Here is a 25,467-nt window from a genome sequence, read left to right as displayed (position 1 = left end):
CCTCAGCAACTGCAGGGGAGAAAATGGCTGCACTTAGGCCTCTTTCACAAGAACGATACGGATTAGGTCCGGATGCGTTCAATGAAACTCGCACCATTTTGCAAGCAAGTTCAGTCAGTTTGTCTGCGATTGTGTTCGCAACCATCTCCTAGCAACCATCAGTGAAAAACACATTGCATCTGCACTTGCTTGCGGATGCAATGCGTTTTTCACTGAAGCCCCATTCACTTCTATGGTGCCAGGACTGCGTTAAAAACGCAGAATATAGTAGAACATGCTGCGTTTTTTTTCACGCAACGCAGAACTGATGCGTGAAAAAAATGCACTGTGCACAGACCCATTGAAATGAATGAATCAGGATTCAGTGCGGGTGCTGTGCGTTCACGTCTCTCATTGCACCCGCGCGGAAAACTCGCTCGTGTGAAAGGGGCCTTACTGTGCATCATCTCAGCATGCTGTAGCCTGGAGGAGATCAATGATGCACACATTTATTAAGAGGCACACACGCATTGTCAGACTTCTCCAGCTTATAGCCTCTTACCACTTATCTGGTCACTTTTAGAAAAGTAATGGGAAAAAAGTGCAATAGTTAAATATCAACCGGTATCTACAATAAGGAAAGAATTTACACTCCCCGTTCAGTTTTCAAGACTCTCAAGACATGCACTTTAATCAGAACCTAAGGGACGACGTATTTGATAGCCATAATACAATAAAATAAACATATCGTTGCTGTTATTGGTAAAAGGGGTGATTTATTGGCGAGTTGCAAAAAGGGATTATTCTTGGCTTTCAGGCCGGGGGGGGGGGGGGGGGTGTGTGTGCAGTATTTCTGAAACTGAGCAGTTTGTGAACGTTTTGTGTTCTGCTGTGGTGAAAGTTTCAGGAGTGGACAAATGGCACCATTGTGAATAACAGACGTGAGGTGCACCACGTGCCATTGATGAGAGAGGTGACCGTCGACAAAGGTGCGCGAAAGCGAACAGTCATGTTAGCATGGAGCAGCTCACCGTCATAATGAACCAGGGGACTACCAGACGTGTCTAAAAACAGTTCAGCAAATCCTACTGTGTATGGGGCTATGAAGAAGACGGATGATCACCACCTCTGCTAACAAGGTTGCATTTGAGAAAAAACTTAAATTTTAACGGCAGTATTGTAATTGGACCTTTGCCGATTGGGAAAGGGTTGCTTTCTCTGATGAGTCACGTTTTCTGCTTCATCAAAGAGATGGACAGTGGTGTGTCAGGCGAGAACCATCAGCGCACAAACACCCTGAACCATTGCTTGGAGGTGGCAGTGTTATGGAATGGAGAATGTTTTCGTGGCATTCTTTGGGCCCACTCATCCATGTGGGAAAACACTCCAGATATTTAGGTATGACTCTATCCTTGCAGATCATGTAATCCCGTACATGCTGATTGTCTTCCAGAAAGACAATGAGACATGTCACATTGTTAGAAATGTCCAACAAGACTTCCAAGTACTACCCTGTCCCTAATTCTCCAGATTTGAACCACCTTGATCATCATGTTCGCTCTATGGATCCTCCCCCACACACCCTGTGGCAGCTGTGGGATGCACTGCAGTCAGTATAGCTCCAGAGACCTGTGGAGCCCCCTAGGATCTTACTGAATCACCCCCCAGCCTGTCTAGCTGCTGTCCATGCTGCACACTGGGGTTACTCTAGATATTAGCTGTTTTAGGGCGTTTCTAGCAGCAGGGCTCCCAGCACAACATTGTTTCTCGGTATACAAAGTAGACGGCATCCTAGTAACCATTGAAAAGGATGCAGCACTTGCACAAAGGTCGTGGTCTCTTCAGACAGCTGACCAGTGGGGGTGCTGGGAGTCATACCCCCACAGATCTGATACTGATGACCTATCCTGAGGTCAAGTCATCAATAATGTGACTGGACTGTACGTATATGCCTAACTGATGTACCACATATTGGTGTATTGGCAATGGTGCCTTATAGCACTGGGGTCCTAGGTTTAATCTGAAATAGGACATCATCTGCGTGGAGTTAGTATTTTCATCCCACACTCCACACTGATTGTCCAAAGACAATTTAGACTGTGAGATCCACTGGAGACACAAAGTGATGATAATGTCTGTAAAGCACTACAGAATATGTCAGCACTATATAACTGAGTAAAATAAAACTTTTTTGCTCATTTTATTTTAAACTAGCAGAATGACCCGGCTTCGCACAGGTATATTTCATTTAATGTTTGTGTGTGTCGTTAAAATATAGATATCGACAGTATCCCCCATAACAGTGACCTCTACAGCACCCCGCCCCTTCAACAGTGAACTCCACAGTCCCCCACCCCTTAACACTGACCCCCCCACAGTGCCCAGCCATAGAAACATAGAATGTGTCGGCAGATGAGAACCATTTGGCCCATCTAGTCTGCCCTATATACTGAATACTATGGATAGTCCCTGGCCCTATCTTATATGAAGGATAGCCTTATGCCTATCCCATGCATGCTTAAAGTCCTTCACTGTATTTGCAGCTACCACTTCTGCAGGAAGGCTATTCCATACATCCACTACTCTCTCAGTAAAGTATTACTTCCTGATATTACTTTTAAACCTTTTCCCCTCTAATTTAAAACTATGTCCTCTTGTAGCAGTTTTTCTTCTTTTAAATATTCTCTCCCATTTTACCTTGTTGATTCCCTTTATGTATTTAAAAGTTTCTATCATATCCCCTCTGTCTCGTCTTTCTTTCAAGCTATACATGTTAAGGTCCTTTAATCTTTCCTGGTAAGTTTTATCCTGCAATCCATGTACTAGTTTAGTAGCTCTTCTCTGAACTCTCTCCAAAGTATCAATATCCTTCTGGAGATATGGTCTCCAGTACTGAGCCACCTTAAAAAGGGACCTCCACAGCAGCCCATCCCCTTAACTTTGACCTTTGAACTCCTCAGGGGCAATCCCCCTTAATGGTGAAACCCTGCTCCCTTAATAGTGACCTCCCAGTACTCTGCTGCCTTAACAGTGACCTCCACAGCGCCCTGCCCCTTTAATGCTAGGGCTACAAAACGACATGTGCAACATTTTGTCTCAACAATTTTCATAGTGATAGTCTGTGGTGTTGCACTGCAACATGTGACATGCTGCGACTGCGAGGTGGATTTTTCTGCATCTGTCGCGTCGCAGCATGTCACATGCCGCAGTGCAACACCATAGACTATCATTATAAAAACTGTTGCGCAACATTGGTGCAACATCAATGTTGCACGACACATGTAGCAGTGTAGTTGTGCCTCATGTGTAGTGCGACTTATTGTCGTCATGTAGCCCTAGCCTAAAGCTGACCTACAGCAGTGAAGAAAAATGGCTGGGTTGTTATGGAAACCTGGAGTAAAACTGTGTGTATTTGGAGACTAGTGGATGATGAGGGACATGTGACCATGTGTATGGCAGTTGGGATATGAAGAGAAAGACTTGCAGGCTTGTATTGGTTAATGCAGGTCATTTTTTGGGAATATCTCAGGAACGGTATGTCCTAGAGAGCTCAGACTCTGTCTAAAACCTTCCTGGACACCTGATGTACCTGTGTTCCAAATTTGGTGAAGATCGGTCCAGTTGTTTGGTCGCGCATAAAGAACATACAGACAGACAGAAACTCATTGTGTACCGGCATGTTACCTCCACAGTATTCTTTCCCAGATAGTAAGTGATATGTATACCAAGTTTAGTAGAAATTGATCGATGAGTTTCTGAGTTACAGAGCAATATGTGTGTAGCAAAAACAGTTGGAGCATACAAACTCCATGCAGCTGCTGTGTAGGGGCGTATGACCCCCACAAGATTCCTTTCCAGGTAGCAAGGGATGTGTATACCAAATTTAATTAAATTAAGAGGTGGGTGTTTTTGAGCAGTCAGAAAAGTGACATAATACACACGCTAAATAGTGGAGTCTCACAGCATCAAGGAAGTTGTTAGGGAAAAACACTATGATCCAGTATCCCTGCATTATTCTGCGACAGTACATTGTTGTATATCACAAGCGGACATTTTCTACAACATTCTGACCGCCTACTACTACTACTGAAAACCAACTGGGACCTGTATCTCCTTCAAGCCTAATATGGACAGATGGGGGCCTCAGGCAGGCAGGAAGTCAGTCAGAAATTCCTTAAATGCTTGACAGACATATTTGAACACTGCTGTGGTAAAACAACGTATAATCTGCTGTTCATGTAAACGGAGAAGCAAATCATCTGGTTTGCCGCTAGTTCAGCTGAAAGGATTGGATTTCAAGTATGTGATTTCACTTAAAAAAGGATAGCTAATATGAGATAACTCAGGGTTTTATAGGCCAAGCGGTAAAGCCAAGCCAGAAGACCATAATATTTCACACATACACATGGAAGACATAAGCAGACAAAATATATTGTGGACATTGCTAAGCAAACCACACAGCACAGATTCCACAGTGCAGTACAAGTGTTACCATTCACACCCGTCTTTTCTTATCTTAGACACATACATTTAACAAAGTAGACGGCATGCACATAACCATTAAAAAGGATGCAGCACTTGCACAAACGGCGTGGCCCCTTCAAATAGTTGATCAGCAGGGATGCTGGGAGTCCTACCCCAACAGATCTGATATTGAGGATCTATCCTCAGGACAGGTTATCAATATCATGAAACACGAAAACCCCTTTAAAGGGAACCTGTCACCTGGATTTTGTGTATAGAGCTGAGGACATGAGTTGCTAGATCGCCGCTAGCACATCCGCAATACCCAGTCCCCATAGCTCTGTGTGCTTTTATTGTGTAAAAAAACCAAAACGATTTGATACATATGCAAATTAACCTGAGAAGAGTCAGAGACAGGACTCATCTCAGGTTAATTTGCATATGTATCAAATAGTTTTTTTTACACAATAAAAGCACACAGAGCTATGGGGACTGGGTATTGCGGATGTGCTAGCGGCCATCTAGCAACCCATGGCCTCAGCTCTGTACCCAAAATCCTGGTGACAGGTTCCCTTTAAGCAGTTGGATCATAGTATACAAGCATTTGCTCAACATCAGGTTTTTACAGGCACATTTAATTGACCTGATCACTGGGCCATCAAAAAGGAACTTTTTAATGGTAATTTCATAGGAAGTCAATAACCTTATCAAACCTATCAAGCATTAATTCTCACACTACATATCTGCTCACAGATGCTTAAAAATTATAAATCTATGGGTATTTCTTGAAATCTCTGACCTCTCGGGTACTTTTTGTACAAATAATTGTACAGGCTGTGCTTTGAAAAAGTCTTTGGGACTCCCATGAACCCAGAAGGTGCCAAGGGGGTTTACTAGGAGGAAAAGTGTACTATCTGCACATGCATTTTCTCTATTAGTTTTGCCTTAAAAGGGGTCTTTTTGTGCACCCTCTAAATGAAAAATGAAGCAGGCCATCACTCCCAGTGGCTGAAATGTATTCTTAAAGATTAGCGGTTGTGAACAGGTCCAAATAAACGTATTCCTTTTTACCTGAAGGGTTTGCTGTCGGGGTCTGTGTCTTTGAATCCCATTTCTTCCAGTTTGCAGCGCCTGTACAGCTCATAATGGCGAGCATGAGTCTGCTCTCTTAAATCCTCCATGTTCACTCGTATTAACATTTCTCTCAGTTTCACAAAGTCACAGTGGTTCTCGTTCTCAACTGAATAATAAGGAAAAAGTTATGTGAGAAACCACTCGTAACAGAAACGATGAAAGCCAAACAGAGGACATTGTCCATGGCCTTTCCCTGGGAGAACAAAGGATCTGGCATTCATCACAGATTCAACATATCTGAACCTTGTTTCTGTCCCCACACATTAGATCAGTGGAAGGAAATATATCTAATGTGAATGATCAGATCTAACTCTTAGATATTATACTCCTTATTTTACAAAAACGCTATTAAAATGGAACGCTATGTTCAATTTTGCTTGAAACCTTTGAAACGTACCCTGGACAATGCCCCACGGATACTGCCTTGCTTTTGCCATTTTGTTGCCAATTTTTACTTCTTCTGTACTTCCAACTACTGCAAATGGAAGGTGTACCTAAAACAAAATTAAGTAAAAATGATGTATTTTTCATAACCATCTGTTTAAAGACACCAGTGGAAAATGAGAAAAGAACACTGGCAAAAATGAATGCGATTGACAAAGTATAAATTGCCTGAGGTGCTTGGTCAATGATCACACAACCGAGGTGATGCACCCTGTATTTTGGGTTTTGCAGAAGGGTTAATGTTGAGGTAGGGTCACGGTTAGGGGTGCACCGAAATTCCGGCGGCCGAAAATGGGCCTAATCCATTTCGGCCGATATTGGTACATATCGGCAGAAAATATGGTTGGCTATATACGTTCGGGCGGCCGGCCGGCGGCGCCCCTCATGCTGTGCCTCCTAAACGCTTGCCGCTCTAAAGAATCTCCGGCTCAGTGCTGCGCAGCCTGCTGTGTCTGCTCTGTGCTACTGCTGTTGTTAGTGTAGCGTGGCCGAGCTCTGTTCGTTCCGCGGTACAGGAGCTTTTGTTTCCTGTACCCGGCCGGACTGACAGGAAGTGCTCACTTAGTGTGCACTTCCTTTCAGTCCGGCCGGGTACAAGAAACAAATGCTCCTGTACCGCGGACCGAACAGAGCTCGGCCACGCTACACAGGCTACACTAGAGGTGACAAGGGAGGGGGAGGGGGTGTGTAAAATGAGAGTGACAAGGGAGGGGGGGTAGAATGAGAGTGACAAGGGAGGGGGGGTAGAATGAGAGTGACAAGGGAGGGGGGGTAGAATGAGAGTGACAAGGGAGGGGGGGTAGAATGAGAGTGACAAGGGAGGGGGGGTAGAATGAGAGTGACAAGGGAGGGGGGGGTAGAATAAGAGTGACAAGGGAGGGGGGGTAGAATCAGAGTGACAAGGGAGGGGGGGTAGAATCAGAGTGACAAGGGAGGGGGGGGGTAGAATAAGAGTGACAAGGGAGGGGGGGGTAGAATAAGAGTGACAAGGGAGGGGGGGGTAGAATAAGAGTGACAAGGGAGGGGGGGTAGAATAAGAGTGACAAGGGAGGGGGGGTAGAATAAGAGTGACAAGGGAGGGGGGGTAGAATAAGAGTGACAAGGGAGGTGGGGTAGAATAAGAGTGACAAGGGAGATGGGGGTAGAATAAGAGTGACAAGGGAGGAGGGGTAGAATAAGAGTGACAAGGGAGGGGGGGTAGAATAAGAGTGACAAGGGAGGGGGGGTAGAATAAGAGTGACAAGGGAGGGGGGGAAAATGAGAGTGACAAGGGAGGGAGGGGGAGAGTGACAAGGGAGGGGGGGAAAATGAGAGTGACAAGGGAGGGAGGGGGAGAGTGACAAGGGAGGGAGGGGGAGAGTGACAAGGGAGGGAGGGGGGGGGGGGAGAGTGACAAGGGAGGGAGGGGGGGGAGAGTGACAAGGGAGGGAGGGGGGGGAGAGTAACATTTTTTTTAAATAACCACTTTGGGTGGCATTGTGTGTATAATATCTATGTATCTGTTTAACTTTATATTTTAATTCACTTAAGTTTCCTTTTTTTTTTTTACTTAAAAAAAGTATTTTAAAAGTATTTGGGCAAAAAGGCAGTTTCGGTTTTTGGTCAAGGGCATCCTGAATTTTCGGTTTCGGACCAGAATTTTCATTTCGGTGCACCCCTAGTCACGGTAATACTGGGTGGCATCACCCATTGCTGTGACGTAGGCTGCCACTTTGGCATGGTAACAGTCATACAGATGCTGGATATCCTCTTGTGGTAGGTAGTTCTAAGTTCTTTCAACTTGGACCTGTAGCTCAGCCAATGTGGTTCTTGGCTGCTGTGCAAGAGAGATCCATTGCCCACCCAGTCCCAGACATTCTCGATGGGGGGAAAGCTTTGGTGATTGAGCTGGCCAGGGGAGCCGCTGGAGACCCTGAAGAACATGTAGTGTAGCACAGGCACTGTGTGGCCAGGCGTCATCTTGTTAGAACACCAGGTCTCCTGGTTTCATGCTGTCCCGAATGTACTGAAGGCTGGTTAATGTTCCCTCCACAAATACCAGATGGAAACCGGCATAGACGCTAATGGCACTCCACACCATGACACATGATGCAAGTAGGTGCGCTCCAGCCCTCCTGCAAAGCCTGATGCGGCCATCACTAGTACCAAGGCAGAACCTGCTTTCATCAATGAACACTATAATTTGCCAGTGATTAAAGCAGGAAGAAAAAAAACAAAAGTGCAATAATGGAAATTGGCCTGGCCCTTATTGGGTAATAACTGTACCCTTTCTTCTGGCACCCTTTTGCGTGGTTAATGTCTGCAAGATGTTAATTTATGTCTCTTAAAGGAGTTATCCCATGACTAATGTAAAAAATTTAAATCAGACATCATGTAGTACATGACAATCTCTTTCTAACAAAGCTAGAACCAGCCCTGTACCTCACATGGATCCAGAGATCTGCCCATTCATTGCTCTGCTAGATTTATATCAAGCTGACAGCTCAAGGGGAGTGTCTTCTCTGCTGCAGCTCAGGGGGCGTGTCCATGCTCTCCCTATCACAGCTCAGCAGGCAGTTGAAGGATGAAACTGAGCATGTGTGGCCATCTCAGTGAGAAGGTCAAAGAAATAAGTAAAAAAAAAATGCAGGTGACGCCATACAGATGCATTTTGCATAATAACTCAGTGGCTATGCTAAATTTTTAATTACATGCAAATTACAAAAGTATTCAGATCCAGGTACTGGTTTGAAAACTGTAGAATATTGTTCGTGGGACAACCCCTTTAAAATAAGATATGTTATTAATAAAGAAGTATTTGCTATTTTACATTATATTGTGTGGTGTTATTTATCAGACAGCAAGCCTAAGAATGTGCTACGTATACAAAATGGATACATCCATCTCCTGGCATTTTAAGTGGCTTCAGAGCAACTCAGAATTTCCTACAGGTTTGCCTGTAGGAAAGGCAAAGTGTTAATAAAAAAAATAATGCTCAGAATTTAAGTGCTTTCTGACATCGGGCTGGATGTTGGGTCTTTAAAGATGGCACCTGCTTAAGAGCTCAGTGGGCACCACAGACTTCCGTGCCTGTTGCTTTACACAGCAGACACTCAGTGGTAGAATCTGTGATCATCCATAATTGACCAGGGCATCTGAGCAGTTATTTTCCGGAAGTACTGCGCTCCACGGGACCGAACGGCTTCCCTGTTCCGAGATCATGGGAGCCGTTCAGTTGCTATGGCAGCCTCTGGCCTTCTGAAAGCTCTGAGGCCTGCCATTGCAAAGTTTTTTGATCATAGAAGTGATCAGATGATCACATGTTGAAGTCCCCTAGAGGAACCAAAATTAAATACAAAAAGTTTTTTTTTTTTTAAAGTTTTAACAAATATAAAAAATAAAAAAAATATAAAATAATTCCCCATCATGAAAAAATAATCATCATTGTATTGCTGGATTCCCAAAATGCTCAAACTATTAGAATATAAAAGTAATGGTTTACTGATTAAAGAAGAACGAGTGATGGAGGGCCATAGTAGAAAAGTAAAAAGTGTTGATGAAATATGGAAGAAGTGGTTACTTTAGGGCTGGATAGATAGAGGATTTATTTTTTATTTATTTTTTTGTTTTGTTTATCACACGTCCCCCTTTCCCTCCCCATAAGGGTGGTAGGTGGGTGGGTAAATGGGGATTGAAGATATTTGTTTATGTATAGAAAAAACTAGTATGTTTTTGATAGACTAAAAATTAAAGTTTTTCTTATTAATGTTGAAATTTTTTCTATTCTGTTGAGATGATGGAAATAAAAAGATATAAAAAAAAAAAAAAAAAAATCAATGGTTTTAAAAATGGAAAGAAAAAAAAAAAAAAAAAAAAACTGTCCCCTTCAATTCCCAAAACAATTGAATAAAAAAATTGGATTTTTTGTACTCACCGTAAAATCCTTTTCTCGTAGTAGGCATTGGGGGACACAGCACCATGGGTATATGTCCAACTACCACTAGGAGGCACTAGACACAAAAAGTGTTGGCTCCTCCCAGGTGGGCTATACCCTCTCCACAGGCACGAGGCTATTCAGTTTGTACCAAAAGCAGTAGGAGAGAGAAGAAAAGCAAGGAACCAACAACTCCCGTACCGGGAAAGATCAAGAGACCAGCCCGGAGAAGCGGAAGAAAAAACATAGGGAGGGATCTGTGTCCCCCAATGCCTACTACGAGAAAAGGATTTTACGGTGAGTACAAAAAATCCAATTTTCTCGTGCATGGCATTGGGGGACACAGCACCATGGGACGTCCCAAAGCAGTCCCTGAGGGAGGGAAAAGAAGAGACGCGCCACCGGTTGGGCATACAGGTGCAGGAGAACCATGTGACCCAACGGGAAAAAACACGAGATGGGCAAGAGGTTCCATAACAAGGAAGAAACCTCAGAAGAAGCAGGGAAGACTGCCAGCACCCCAGGACAAATGACTGGAAGAAAATCCCAAATGCAAGAAGGTGGCAAAAGGAAACAGAGCGCAGCCAAGGGCTGGAGAAAAAATTAGGACAGCACCGCGTGGTGAAACTACCCAACGCTCTACATTGTTCCAGACCCAAAAAAACCTGTGGCCATCCCCTGAAAGGCCAGGGGAGAAAAGAAACAGGGAAGCACTGAAAACCAAACGAGTGGGGGAGCCATAGCAAGGCTCACATGTGAAGGGAGGGGACTCCCCTCACCGCAAGGCCAGGAAAGAAGCTAAGCGCCCCATGTAAAGGTGAAAACCCAAGGCTGCTAGAGGAAACCGCCAACCCTGGAGAAGGAGGGGGTTGTAGGTAAAAAACCAGGAAAAGAACGATAGCTCCTGCGTCCCCAAAAACAGGAGACGAGGCGCAAGCCTCCGAAAACAAGATATCACCGTGAAGCGTAAGACCAGAGGAAACACTGGGCATGTGAAGTAGCATGGAAAAAAGAAGCCAGATACAGGCCAGGCAACCTCGGCAGGACACACTGGACTGAGAGACATGGGAGTAGAAGGAGAGCACTCCAAAAAACCTAAAGAGGAAAGGTCCTACAACAGGAGGAGGTCCCTCCCGAAGGAGACCATACGGTGGAACTGCAAACCGCAGCACTAAACCACTCAATACCAGGTACTTGACGTGGGAGGCTGGAAAAAGAGACACAAATCCCAAGAGGACCTCAAATGAACAGGGACAGGGACTCCAGAAAGGAGTACCCAGTATGGGCTCACAAGGAACCAGAAGCTGAACCACCAGAAGACAACGCAAGCCAGAATATCCAGGAAAGGCGAAAAGAAACCACCATAGGGGAAGGGGCATAGGCCATGGACAACTAGCCGTACCAAGAATATTGACCAGCAAACCTTAAACATTGTCCCAGAGAGGGCAAGTACAGCAGCTCGGGATGTACCACAAAACGACAGACATCCATATGCATAAGGAATGCAGAAGTCGCCATGAAAAAACCGGGGTAGCCTACATAGAAATGTAGAAACCAGCTGCGACCGGCATACAGAAAACTTCCAGGGGGGAGAAAGCACCAGACAGGTGCAGACGACGGCAAGGTCCAAGAGGACTGCCCCTCCGCCATGTAGCACAACTAAGCAGAAAATACAAGGGAATACCGAAAACACCTGGACCCAAAAGGAACTACGGGGCCCTGTCCGATACCAGAGCAAGCAGCTGAAAATTCAGACAGGTGTGTGTGGCGCTCAGAGGTCCTGTCCTTGACCCATCAGGGAGGACGTCCAGCAATGATAAAAGCCGTGGACCCAGAAGGATTCCGTGTGGCGGACATCCAGCGATGACAGAAAACCGCAGCCGCGGCCGATGCCACCAGCTACGTGTCCAAACAAGGTAGAAGATCCAGTGGAGATCCTTGTACTTCACCAGGAATGGGCCGCTCAGCAATTAGGAAACAACGCGAGTACTCCCCTATAACATGGGGTAACGCGGAGCACAGCATACCGTAGTACCGTAAAGAGAAGGCAAGAGCAACTACAGCACGAAGGCCAACAACCACCTGGCCACGGAGTAGGGAGCGTGGTTGAATGAGGACCACCCGCCGGATCAGACAGATCAGTCATATACTGGAGCTACCAGAAGTAGCAGTAGACCGACAAGGTGGGGGTTGGGCTGGCCCACACCTGCCAGACATGGAAACCATGCACACGCTGAACGAAGGGGGCCTGGTGCAGACAGTGCCTTGAGAGGTAGAAGGAGACCAATGAGCGCGACAGTAAAGGAGTGGCAGATGTATGGAAGAACCAAATGGATGGAACCAACATCCGCAGCACAGATTAGAACCCGTGGGCAGAAAACACCCAGTGATACAGAAACTGTCTGAGCTACAGACCGCACCACAGGGCCCAGCGCTTGGGGTACTACAAACACACGCCTAAAATATGGGCAAAGTGGCTGCATGTTGCCAACTAAGGAGAGTGGAAACATAGCCACAGCATCTGGGAATGAGACAGCATACGGAGGGTACAGGTACACAACCTGTAAGGTAGAAATATGGCTGTGTTAGAGGAACTACATTTAAGATCGAAGCAATGTGGCCGCATGGTGCACCCTAGACCCAGAGAGGTGCAACAGCAACCGCGTTAACAATGGAACCCAGTAGGGCCGCACGGTACCACAAAGAACAAGACAGGTGCACACCACAATCAGGTAGGTGCAATGGCAACAGAAACAGGGCCGCATAGCACACCCTAGAAGCCAGACAGGTTGAACGGCTGCAGCATCGGAGACGGTTCAGGGACTCTACCCATGAAGGGAGTAAGATGGCCGTTTGGTGCACACTATGATGAGGTAGGTGCAATGGCCACGGCAATAGGAGGAGGCCTCAATATCTCGTCCTGTAAGGAGAGAAAATGCCACATGGAACACCATAAAGCCGGACAGGAGGAACGGCTACCGCATCCGGAGATGGCTCAGGTACTCCACCTGTTAAGGGATCAAGGCGGCAGGGAACAGACAGGTAACTGAACCGGACAGGGGCAATTCTACGGCAATTGAAAGTGGCCTCTATATTCCGCCCGTAGGGAGAAATGTTGCCGCATGGAACACAACAGAGCCCGCCAGAGGTATCGGCTACAACACCGGTGATGGCGTAGGTACTCTACCTGTGAAGGAAGCAAATTGGCTGGGAACAGACAGGCGCAATTGCAGCGGCAATTAAAGGCAGCCTGTATATCTCGCCAGGAAGGGAGAAATAGTGTCGCATGGAACACCATAGCGCCAAGCCAGGGGAATCGGCTACAGCATCAGGAGATGGTGTAGGTACTCCACCTATGACAGGAGCAAAGTGGCTGGGAACAGACAGGTGCAATTGCAACGGCAATTGAAGCGACCTGTATATCTCACCCGGAAGGGAGAAATAGTGCTGTATGGAACACCATAGAGCCAGCCAGGAGTAATGGCTCCTGTAGGTACACTACCTAAGAAAAGGGGCAAGGCGGCTGTACAATTGCTCTGAACTCACCAACCTACAGGAGGCGATAGCCGAGCTAACCGCTTGCCCAGAACAGGAACTCCCTGTAATGAGGTAGAGTGGCGAACACCAACACCAGGATGGGAACCCCACGGAAACACTCTCAAATGTGTAGAGGATAACCCCTGGTATAGGGGAACCAGGAAGGCTTGTCAGGGACAGCCTATGGCAGTGGTGCAGGAACCCCCCTGTTAAGGAGAAGGCGTACGTATCAGACACCGGGTAGGTGACTCAGTATGCTAAACACGGGGACGGCTGCCTTACCTGTGCGGTTGAATACCTGTGCGGTCAGGGGAGCACCATCCGAAAATCCACTAGAGGGGATACCAACCCTGTTTAGGTAGGAGAGGTTCCTCCGTGCACGTAGTCTTGACCTCCCAGAGGGCTTCTATATGGAGGAAGACCGCCTGATGCTCTGTTCCGAGGGAATCGGTGCAGAGGTGTCCCCAGAGGCAACGGATGGGGTGACAGGAAGGATTCGTCACCAGCCTCAGGCCTGTCCTGGGGGGGATCCGAGGATGCCGAGGAGGGGTGGGACCCCGTTGAGACCACCCGAGGGTGTACTGTGAGCTACCCCTCGCCGAACCCGGGTGCAGGTACCCCTAACTGAGCATGCCCCATCTGCAGGGAGGACCCTGGGAGGGCAGAGGTGGCCGCAATTTGGGTTGGTAGCGTTCCAGCGACACTGCCAGGGAGAGTCGGCCAAGGTTCCCATGGCATTGACACGGAGGGACCCATTCATGGGGAACCTACACAAAAAGATTGTTCAGGGAAAACAATGGGATCTGGGAAGAGGTACTGCACACCAGCAGGGACAGGATGACCACATGGCAGCCATTGTAGACAGCGGACGCACGTGAAAACACGTGGCGACCGAGGAGCTGTTGGGAGAAGAGATGCTCAAAAAGCAGCCAGCAGAGGCTGTCTATCCTGACCCGGACGCAGTGTTCCCCCAAAGAGGTGCAGCAGCAGCTGTTCCCCAAAAAAGAGGTGGTCAGTAGGGCTGCAGGGGACATGAAGCAATCGAGGGGTTAACCACCCCCTCCAACAGAAAAAACATGTTAGCCCAGGAAAGGGTGAGGAGATAGCTCCTCCCGAGGGCCGGGCGGGGCTCAGAAAAGCCCGGGAAGCAAGGGGGAGGGGCCGGGAAGATTGCGGCCTAGCAGGCCCAAAAGCCGGGGCCTCGATTTATGAGGTGGCCGGGAATGGAGCAAGGGGGGCGGGGCGAACCGCGGCCGACAGAGGGCCCACCGAACCATAAAAATAGGTGAGTAGGGTAGGGGGGGAGAAGCGACACCTGGGGATAGGCAGATCAGGGCAAACAGAGCACCTGGGAGCCGGGGACAGGCCATAGAAGATGAGGCCTAGTCCCGGCAGAAGCCGGGGACTAAAGTAGCGGGGAAGCCAGGGAGAGACTGTGGCCAGGGAGGAGAGAAAAGACCAACCGAGGGGGAAAAGAAGGGAGGAAAAAAATGAATATAACCCCCCCAGGAGGGGGAGGGGGTTGGCTAGGAGGAACGAAGAGGCTCCCCAGGACCCCCAGCTAAGGTGGATCCCATCCCCCTGGCCACAGAAGGGAACCTAACCCTGGGGCAGGGACACAGGGACAGGGGAGTATACTCACCATCCGATATACTCACCATCCGATGTCTTCGGGCGCAGCACGGTCACCCCTTCGGCAGACTCAACACGGGAACCGTGGGAATGCCGGCAAGCCACTGCGGATGCAGTCCGTGGGGACTGGGTGACCGGCGATGGTACCGAAGTACGCGCCCGCAGGGGGGGCAACTAAAGTGGAACACGATGGAGCCCCAGCCTGCAGCAGGTATAACGGTGGAAAAAAAAAAAAACGACCTGCGGAAGAGAGAAAAAAAGAATAAAAATAAACAGCAGAACCTGCAAAAAAGCAGGACAGGTCTGCCTCCTACGGACACTAGACTAAAACTGAATAGCCTCGTGCCTGTGGAGAGGGTATAGCCCACCTGGGAGGAGCCAACACTTTTTGTGTCTAGTGCCTCCTAGTGGTAGTTGGACATATACCCATGGTGCTGTGTCCCCCAATGCCATGCACGAGAAATTATCAATATAGTATCAATAAAAACTACTGGTTGCCTCATAAAAAGGAACCGTCACACAGCTCCATAGACGTAACGAAAAACACAAGCAAAAACATAACAATATAGTACTGCTGTAATTGAACTGACCCAGAGAATAAAGTTAACATGTCACTTTTACAGCACAGAGAACACCATAAAAATCATGAAACTATGGTGGAATTGCATTTTTATCTCATTTTCTTTCCAGCTTCCCACTATATCATGTGCAATATGAAATGGTGTCAGACAGTGCAATTTGTCCCGTACCAAACAAGCCCTCATATGGCTTTGTGAATGGAAAAACAAAAAAAAAAAAGTTATGGCAGGGAGTAAAATAGGGAAACACAGAAAATTGCTGCGGCAGGAAGAGGTTAATGTGTCTGCAAGACTTGACTTTTCCATTAAGGTTTTCATCATTTGATGGATGGAAGAATGTGCTATTCTTGCCATCAAGGTGGAATCTTGTCTGACCCAATTTTAAGTAAATGTTGTCTGTCATGTGCCATTCAGATTGATCTATGATAGTGCTGACACATAGCTACGGCAAACAGATAAAAATAAAAGTTATGGGTTCTCTTAAAATCTACAAGGGGCTTAAAGGGAACCTGTCACCGGGATAGTGTATAGAGCTGAGGACATGGGTTTTTAGATGGCCGCTAGCACTTACGTAATACCCAGTCCCCAGAGCTCTGTGTGCTTTTATTGTGTAAAAAACAAAACAAAACAATTTGATACATATGCAAATTAACCTGAGATGAGTCCTGTCCCTGAGTGGAGTCCAGCATGAAGGAGCCCAGAATCCTCAGAACCTCCTCCTTGCTCCCAGTCAGAAAGCTAGAGCGCCGTAATCTCGTGATGCGCAAGCTAAGGCTACTTTCACACTAGCGTTCTGCTGTCCGCTCGTGAGCTCCGTTTGAAGGAGCTCACGAGCGGAGCAGAACGCCTCCGTCCAGCCCTGATGCAGTCTGAATGGATGCGGATCCGCTCAGACTGCATCAGTCTGGCGGCGTTCAGCCTCCGCTCCGCTCGCCTCCGCACGGCCAGGTGGACAGCTGAACGCTGCTTGCAGCGTTCAGCTGTCCGCCTGGCCGTGCGGAGGCATGCGGATCCGTCCAGACTTACAATGTAAGTCAATGGGAACGGATCCGCTTGAAGATGACACCATATGGCTCAATCTTCAAGCGGATCCGTCCCCCATTGACTTTACATTGAAAGTCTGAACGGATCCGCTCAGGCTACTTGCGCACTTAGAAAATTTTCTACGTTATTAATGCAGACGGATCCGTACTGAACGGAGCCTCCGTCTGCATTAATATGATCGGATCCGTTCAGAACAGATCCGATCAAACGCAAGTGTGAAAGTAGCCTAACGCATGCACAGTTCGTTTCTGAGGCTGATGCCAGCACAGGGAAGGAACACTATGACGATACTGCACATGCGCTAGCTCGTGCATCTCGAGATTACGCCACTCTAGCTTTATGACGTTGGGGAGCAAGGAGGAGATTCTGAGGATGCGGGGCGGTGCTGGGCTCCTTCACGCTGGACTCATCTCAGGTTAATTTGCATATGTATCAAAACAGTTTTTTTTACACAATAAAAGCACAGAGAGCTATGGAGACTGGGTATTGCGGATGTGCTAGCGGCCATCTACAACCCATGTCCTCAGCTCTATAGCCAAAATCCAGGTGACAGGTTCCCTTTAAAAATAACAGACATAAACTGTAACTTACACTCATGGTCGCATTGATCTCGGCAACTGTTTCTTCATCGGTAGGAAACTGGTAGATCTGGACTCCATTGCTGACCAGCTCGCTCATAATTTTGCTTTTGAATTTGTGCAGCTCATTTTTGGCAATCGTGTCTGCTTTCGCAATGATTGGGATGATATTAACCTAAAATTAAAAACATTATTTTTTTGGGGATAACTGAACTCTGGCAAGTATGAAGTTACTGTGGATCAGCCATCCCCGGGTTTACATGGTACGACAGACTTGAAATATACAGTGCCTTATTAAAGTATTCACTCCCTTCTACAGATGAGCAAGTCAATTTGTTCGAAACGATCAGTTCATCAAACAGTCTTCTTGAGCAGGGAGGTGTTGGCTTCGCTGCACAAAAGACTCCCCCCATAACCTTTGATAGAGAGTGCTGAACATCTGGTACCTGCGCAGTTGCTGTGAGTAGCGGCGAAAGCGCAGAGGAACTCATCGGGGTATTCGAAAGTGTTAACGCATGCACATTTGGTATCAGCACTGCTCCGGTAGCAGAAGAGCCTCTACACTTGCAACGATACTCAAAGCAACGGCACAGATGTCCTGTCAATCAAAAGGAGAAGGGAGCCTGTTGGGCAGCGGGTCAAGCCCCTCATGTCTAAAGATGTCCGTTTCATGAACAAATGGATTTGCTCATCTCTACTTCCTTCCTTGGTGTTTTCTTGCATTACAATCTAGAATTCTAATTGGAAGGTTTGCACCGTTTGATTTATACAACATGTCTACAACCTTGAAGGTGCAAAATAAATTTACTGTGACAAAAACAATAAAGACAAAAACAGAGAGCAATAATGTGCACAAGTGTTCTCCCACTGTGGCCACCTTTTCCTGAAATTACAGATGCAAGTCCCATGAGGTACGTCTCTACAAGCTTTGTACATCTAGACACTGGGAACTTCATCCATTCTTCTAGCAAAACTGCTCCAACTCCTTCAAGTTAGGCCTCATGCACACGGACGTTTTTTTTTTGCGGTCCGCAAAAATAGTTTCCGTTGTTCTGTGATCCGTGTCCGTTTTTTCTTCCGTGGGTCTTCCTTGATTTTTGGAGGCTCCACGGACATGAAAAATGAAGAAAAAATCGAAGTCAAGTTTGCCTTTGAAATGATAGGAAAAAAAACGGACACGGATCACGGACGCGGATGACAATCTTGTGTGCAGCAGTGATTTTTCACGGAACCATTGACTTGAATGGGTCCGTGAGAAAAATAGGACAGGTCTTATTTTTTTCACGGACTAGAAACACAGATCACGGACGTGGATGCCAAATGGTGCATTTTCCGAGTTTTCAACGGACGCATTGAAAGTCAATGGGCCCGCGGAAAAAAAAAGAAACGGAACAACGGCCGCGGATGCACACAACGGTCGTGTGCATGAGGCCTTAGAGTCATGTTGGCGGACATCAGTCTTCAAGTCACATCACAGATTCTTGATTGGATTGAGACCTGGGCTTTGACTAATCTATTCCAAGACATTGAAATATTTCCCCTAAACCACTGCAGTGTAGCTTTATCAGTGTGTTTAGGATCATTTTTCGCCTGCTGCCGCACTTCACTCACTGCGCCTGGGCCTAATACTAAAATGGACAGCTCAGGCGCGGGATTTGCGAGGCACGGAGGAGACCGAGGATGTCAATCACCTTTACAAGGGCGAGCCAAATGGCGACTAGCACCTAGAGGTTAATTTGCATATGATAAAAGTCATTATTGAGCGCTAACGGCAGCAGGCAGGGAGATATAAGTCATACAGTTATGTTCTGCTGACATTAGCACATCGCAAATGTCAGCCAGATACATAACGATTTTTCTGATGACAGAAACCCTTTAATTTATCACAAGACACACATTAAGTGTATCCTCCAGCAGTCTGTGGGCCTAGAATTAAAAATATCTCATGTCTACCCTTTAGAATATTTTATCAACTATATCAGATGCTACCGGCTACATACATTCAATAGTGTCTGCTATAATTACATAATGCAATAAACCTGTTACACTACATTTTCAGTTCATATTCTATCCGCAAAAACTCACTAAAATAACAAGTATATCACAACCACAAATAGATTATCATATTGCAAAATTACTACTAAATCGCCACTACTGTCAGGTCTGAACAGGGCATACGATATAAGACAACCTGCTCTAAAACTAGAAAAACATTAATTGTAGTAATAAGCTTCTATAGAGTAGGGGGGCGTGGCCGGAAGCTGACATGAACGGACGCGGTTAGCAGAAGCTCCGGACCTCATACCCTAACTTTTGGCTTATCCTTAACCGGTGGGTAAGGGAGTGGGTAGATCCTGTGCACCGAAAAGGTCCCGAAACAGGGCTCTTACCGCTGCAGAGAAACTTAGAGTTTGCCCGCCTGGATAGCCAAGATGGCGGCGGAGCGGGAGCGCAGTCACGCGCATTATTAGCCTCTGGGGAATCGCTAGTAGAAGCAGAGGAAGCGTTTCAGGAGGGTGAGCCATCACTCAAACAGGTCACAGAGCAGCTATTACTGGCCATCACCACCTGCCGGTCCTCCCTATCCGGAAAGATGGAAGAAGTGAAGGTGGATATAGGCCTTCTAAGGGCCGACATGCAGAACATGCGTGAGCGCTTAAAAGAGTCGGAGCAGAGAATCTCTGATGTGGAGGATAGAGTGAACCCGATACCAGCGCAAATCTCCGAATTGGAAAAGAAAGTGGAATTCTGGCAACAGAAGTGCGATGACTATGAGAATCGCACGAGGCGCAATAATCTGCGCATCGTTGGACTTCCAGAAAGAGCGGCGGGTACTGATCCTGGTACTTTCGTTACTATATGGCTAATGTCTACCTTTCCTGATGCAAGCTTTACCAGTGCATTCATCGTAGAGAGAGCTCATAGAGTTCCCGCCAAAGCACCGCCACCAGGAACTCCTCCGCGCCCGTTGTTGGCGCGATTGCTGAATTCCAATGATAGGGATCACATCCATCAACTGGCGAGGCGCAAACAGAATTTATGCTTTGAAAACGCCACAGTTATGCTTTTCCCGGATTTCTCTGCGGAATTACAAAAAGACGCAGAGCTATGTTTGTGGCAGTGACAAAGCGCCTTCGAGATCTGGACATACCATATTCTATGGCGTACCCAGCCCGACTGCGGATCACAGACGGAGAGAGGAGCAGATTTTTCAACTCGCCGGCAGAAGCTGTCACCTGGTTGGAGAGCAGACCCCGTCCCGCCAGAGATCACAGATGACTCTATTCTTAGGGACACTTGTGGTATGCTAACATACTATGAGAGGTGAACGCTATTAAGTTGTATGGCCTTACTACCGGGAATGCAATTTGTTTTCAACTACGCCTTGGTGTCGCAGGTATTAACCTGGTAGGCGGAACTCCGCTTTTATCATTCACGTTCTGCCTTATGCTACACGTTTACATGTTGCCGTGAGGTTTTAGGATCTTGAACATGTTAGGCTGTGAGGGGGCGGCATCTTTCCTCTAGAGATAATCGTATAATACTATAATATCCTATGCTTTACGAGAATGGTAGCTAACATATATTTGTAGATGTATGTGTGGATGGGTGGGAGGGAAGATGCCTCACCGGACCGCAGCATTTATAACGGTGGCACCATCGTATATGTTTTCAAGTTGTGCGTATACACATTGTTCATTTAAATATGTGAAAGTTAGGGTATGTGTTTTTGTATGTTACAGCTGACATCAGTGCGATTGGTAAAAATCTACCATTAGTACTCCCCGTTTAATTGTTTCCACGGGGGCCTTGACATTGTTTAGTCACTTGCAGGACTGAAGATCATCTGCCTGGAATACGTTATATTCCGAGTCCTTCTCTATATTGTTCTATTTGTTCAATGATTTGTACTATGTCAGTGTTACACTATCAAGTTCGCCAGGACATGAGATTGCTAGGGTATTAGATGAGGGGGATGGGAGGTATTCGTATTTGCAGTGGACCCGAATCATTGAGTTTTGTATACCAAAATGGCAGACATGCGAGTAATGTCGTGGAATATCCAGGGTTTAGGGAGTGTTAAGAAAAGGGCCATGGTATTTTCTGAGATAAGAAAATTCAATCCACACATCTTGTGTTTGCAAGAAACACACTTAACCACAGATACGGTCAAGAGGCTGAGAAAACCATGGCAGCAATGGGTGCAGCACTCCTGCTATACAAATATGTCCCGAGGAGTATCTATAATGATACAAAAATCATTGCGGTGGGAGCTTGAGCAAATGCAGATTGAGCCTGCTGGTAGATACATATTTGTAGCAGCATACATCCAAGGCATCCTATATTTCCTGCTAGGTGTGTATATAGGTCAGTCAGTCCGAAAAATTGGGAAAACTTTGAAAGTGTCCCCAAGTGCAGTCACAAAAACCATCAAGCGCTACAAAGAAACTGCCTCACATGCGGACCGCCCCAGGAAAGGAAGACCAAGAGTCATCTCTGCTGCGGAGGATAAGTTCATCCGAGTCACCAGCCTCAGAAATCGCAGGTTAACAGCAGCTCAGATTAGAGACCAGGTCAATGCCACACAGAGTTCTAGCAGCAGACACATCTCTAGAACAACTGTTAAGAGGAGACTGTGTGAATCAGGCCTTCATGTTAGAATATCTGCTAGGAAACCACTGCTAAGGACAGGCAACAAGCAGAAGAGACTTGTTTGGGTTAAAGAACACAAGGAATGGACATTAGACCAGTGGAAATCTGTGCTTTGGTCTGATGAGTCCAAATTTGAGATCTTTGGTTCCAACCACCGTGTCTTTGTGCGACGCAGAAAAGGTGAACGGATGGACTCTACATGCCTGGTTCCCACCGTGAAGCATGGAGGAGGAGATGTGATGGTGTGGGGGTGCTTTGCTGGTGACACTGTTGGGGATTTATTCAAAATTGAAGGCATACTGAACCAGCATGGCTACCACAGCATCTTGCAGTGGCATGCTAATCCAACCGGTTTGCGTTTAGTTGGACCATCATTTATTTTTCAACAGGAGAATGACCCCAAACACACCTCCAGGCTGTGTAAGGGCTATTTGACCATGAAGGAGAGTGATGGGGTGCTGCGCCAGATGACCTGGCCTCCACAGTCACCGGACCTGAACCCAATCGAGCAGAGTGAAGGCAAAAGGGCCAACAAGTGCTAATCATTTCTGGGAACTCCTTCAAGACTGTTGGAAGACCATTTCAGGTGACTACCTCTTGAAGCTCATCAAGAGAATGCCAAGAGTGTGCAAAGCAGTAATCAAAGCAAAAGGTGGCTACTTTGAAGAACCTAGAATATGACATATTTTCAGTTGTTTCACACTTTTTTGTTATGTATATAATTCCACATGTGTTAATTCATAGTTTTGATGCCTTCAGTGTGAATTTACAATTTTCATAGTCATGAAAATAAAGAAAACTCTTTGAATGAGAAGGTGTGTCCAAACTTTTGGTCTGTACTGTATATACAGACCAGCTGCGCTACCTGAAGGCCTGGATGACCACTGATATCCAGGTACCCAGATCTGAATGCCTTTTAGCTGAAATGCTGAACATTAAATCATTGTGGCCCGTTTTAGAACAACCAAGCCTATTCCCTAGACAGCTACTGCCAATACATAGATTGGGTATGCAAGTGTGGAGAGCATTTAAAACCTTGCATAATTATTCGGATCACATTCCAGATGTTCCTCTATGGGATAATCCCATGTTCCCATCTTTACTATCATTACCCGGAATTCAATTTTGGAAACAGCATAATGTGCATCTGTTAGGAAATGTGTATGACAGCAATAATTTCTGTACATATGACACAATGTGTAATAGATATGACTTGCCCAGGAGTTCATTTCATAAATTCTTATAGATACGTCATGCTCTGCAGACACATTTTGGTACCAACCACATTCAGATTACCATATTTCCTATGATTGGGGCGATTCGATCCCAGGGCCCCAAGGGATTTATTTCGGGGTTGTACACCCATCTACTGAACGCTAAATGTAAGCTAACCCCATTAAAGGTGATATTGAAATGGCAATCATTGATACCAGATCTTACTGACGAAGATATTGAAGATTTACTAGAATCTCTGGTACTGGTATCTCCAGCTATAAATAACGAGATTTTTGTATAACTTACCAGTAAAATCTCTTTCTCGCTCTTTCCTTGGGGGACACAGAAGACCTTGGGTATAGCTCATCTCCATAGGAGGCGTGACACTAAGTGAAAACTGTTAAGCCCCTCCTCCACAGCTATACCCTCAGCCTGGAGAGAGAGACTGCCAGTTGCGTGTCCAAGCAGTGAGAAAAGGCAAAGACCAACAAGGAACCAAAAAGCCAACTACCCAACGGGTAACAAAAACTCGGAAAACGCACAGAGAAAAAACAATGAATGGGTGGGTGCTGTGTCCCCCAAGGAAAGAGCGAGAAAGAGATTTTACTGGTAAGTTATACAAAAATCTCGTTTTCTCGCCCAGTTTCCTTGGGGGACACAGAAGACCTTGGGACGTTCAAAAGCAGTCCAAAAGGGGGAGGGACCACAGCACCAAGGTGAAGCACCCGAAAGGCATCAATGAACCGCCGCCTGTAAACCCAGGCGGGGTAAGGCAGCATCCGCCAGAGTATGCACCCTGTAGAAACTCAGTAAGGCGTGCAAGGCAGACCTGTGGCCGCCGTGCCCAAATGCCCAGCCGAAGCCCAATGCCTCCGCCCAGGAGGCACCGACCGCTCTGGTGAAAGGAACGGTGACACCAAAGACAGAATCCTGCCCTAGGTGCGGTAACCTCAGCAACAGCCAATCTGATCAAGCGGAGGAAAAACACCCTGGAGTCTGTCAACCCTATGCACAGACCTCCTGGAAACCCAAGAGGCCGAACGTCTGCAAGAGTCGGAGATCTCCAAGTAAAAACGGCAAGGCCCAAACAACGTCCAAATAGGTGAGGTGTTGAAGCGAAAGGCAAACACCACCTTCAGAAGGAAGGAAGGAAGGAAGGAAGAAACGGGATGCAGAACAGCCCTGTCCTGGAAAAGACAGAAAGCTCATAACAAAAAAAGGGGCCATTCCGGCACCCGTCAGAGACACGACTGATACGGAACACAACCGTACAGGACAGAAGGGATAGAGAGAACTCCTGTAACGGCTCCAAGGACAAGATTGGAGCGCCGAGAGCTCAGAATACAGTCCCCAGGGCGGCACCGAAAGACAGTACAGAGGAACCAAGAGCCACTCCGAGGAAGAAGGTCTTGGCAGGCCACAGGGCCGGGAACGCTGGAAGAGGAAGAACAGCGCCGACACTTGACACCTCAAGGAAAAGACAGAACCTTGGGGATAGAACTTCAGAGTGGGGAATGCACAGCTTCCCACAGAACCCCAGACAAAAAAAAAAAAAAAAACTTAAGTCTCACGACAGATCCTGGACGAAACACAGCCAGGAGTGGGCAGTCGCCTGGAAAGCAGGCGAAAAACCCAATGTGATCAGGCGCAGACCAGTAACACGGGCACAAGGGTCGACAAAACTAGCCCCGTCGGCCCTCGAACAACGTTGTCCCGTATCCACCCGAGTGGAGGAGCAGAGGACAGAGGGAAAGAACCCAAAGGATCCGCCAGACGCCAGGGGAAGGCAGGCTAAAGTCCATGCTGATGCAACCACGTTGTACAGTCCCGGTGAGGGAGATCAAAGGACAATCTGGACCGAGGTAGTCCCCCCAAGTTATCGAGAAAAGCAAGTCTACATCAGGACCATCGTCTTAGAACGGGCCACGCAATCTGCACTCAGTGGGGGGACAGAACGCGGTAGACTCGGTAAATAGGCACACAGCTAATACAGCCAGCGTGAACAAGGGAGACGGTACGAGGCCAAAAGGAACACCGGAACCATCCACATGAACAATCATGCTCTCCCCAGAGGGGAGGACAGTGAAAATACAGCCCCCGAAAGCTGGCGAGAAGCCACATCGGAGTGATTCGTATAGAGCGGGAGCCGAACAAAGCCGGCGAGATAAGGCCGTCGAGACAGAGGCCGACAAAACACCCTCCAACCGAAAGGAGGAGGAGTGGGCAACAGGGAAGCCATAGGACTCAAAAGCAGAACCCGCTACACTGTGAGACGCCCGGTCCACCGTCTCGCAGA

The 25,467-nt window shown here is 47.1% G+C and overlaps 1 protein-coding gene across 2 annotated transcripts in view; it reads right to left on the bottom strand.

Annotated features, from left to right (window-relative positions):
• The window catches only part of SEPTIN11 (septin 11), a 124,289-nt gene that overhangs the window by 28,629 nt on the left and 70,193 nt on the right, over nucleotides 1-25,467 (bottom strand). For both annotated transcript variants that reach the window (XM_044304401.1, XM_044304392.1), the window contains exons 5-7: nucleotides 17,317-17,478; nucleotides 5,975-6,071; nucleotides 5,515-5,683 (exon numbers count right to left, since the gene is read on the bottom strand). In XM_044304401.1, the coding sequence (XP_044160336.1) occupies nucleotides 5,515-5,683; nucleotides 5,975-6,071; nucleotides 17,317-17,478 (428 nt within the window). The remainder of the gene's footprint in view (nucleotides 1-5,514; nucleotides 5,684-5,974; nucleotides 6,072-17,316; nucleotides 17,479-25,467) is intronic.

Source organism: Bufo gargarizans, chromosome 1 (assembly GCF_014858855.1).
Source record: "Bufo gargarizans isolate SCDJY-AF-19 chromosome 1, ASM1485885v1, whole genome shotgun sequence".
NCBI classification, from domain to species: domain Eukaryota; kingdom Metazoa; phylum Chordata; class Amphibia; order Anura; family Bufonidae; genus Bufo; species Bufo gargarizans.
This window is presented reverse-complemented; position numbering and strand designations above follow the sequence as displayed.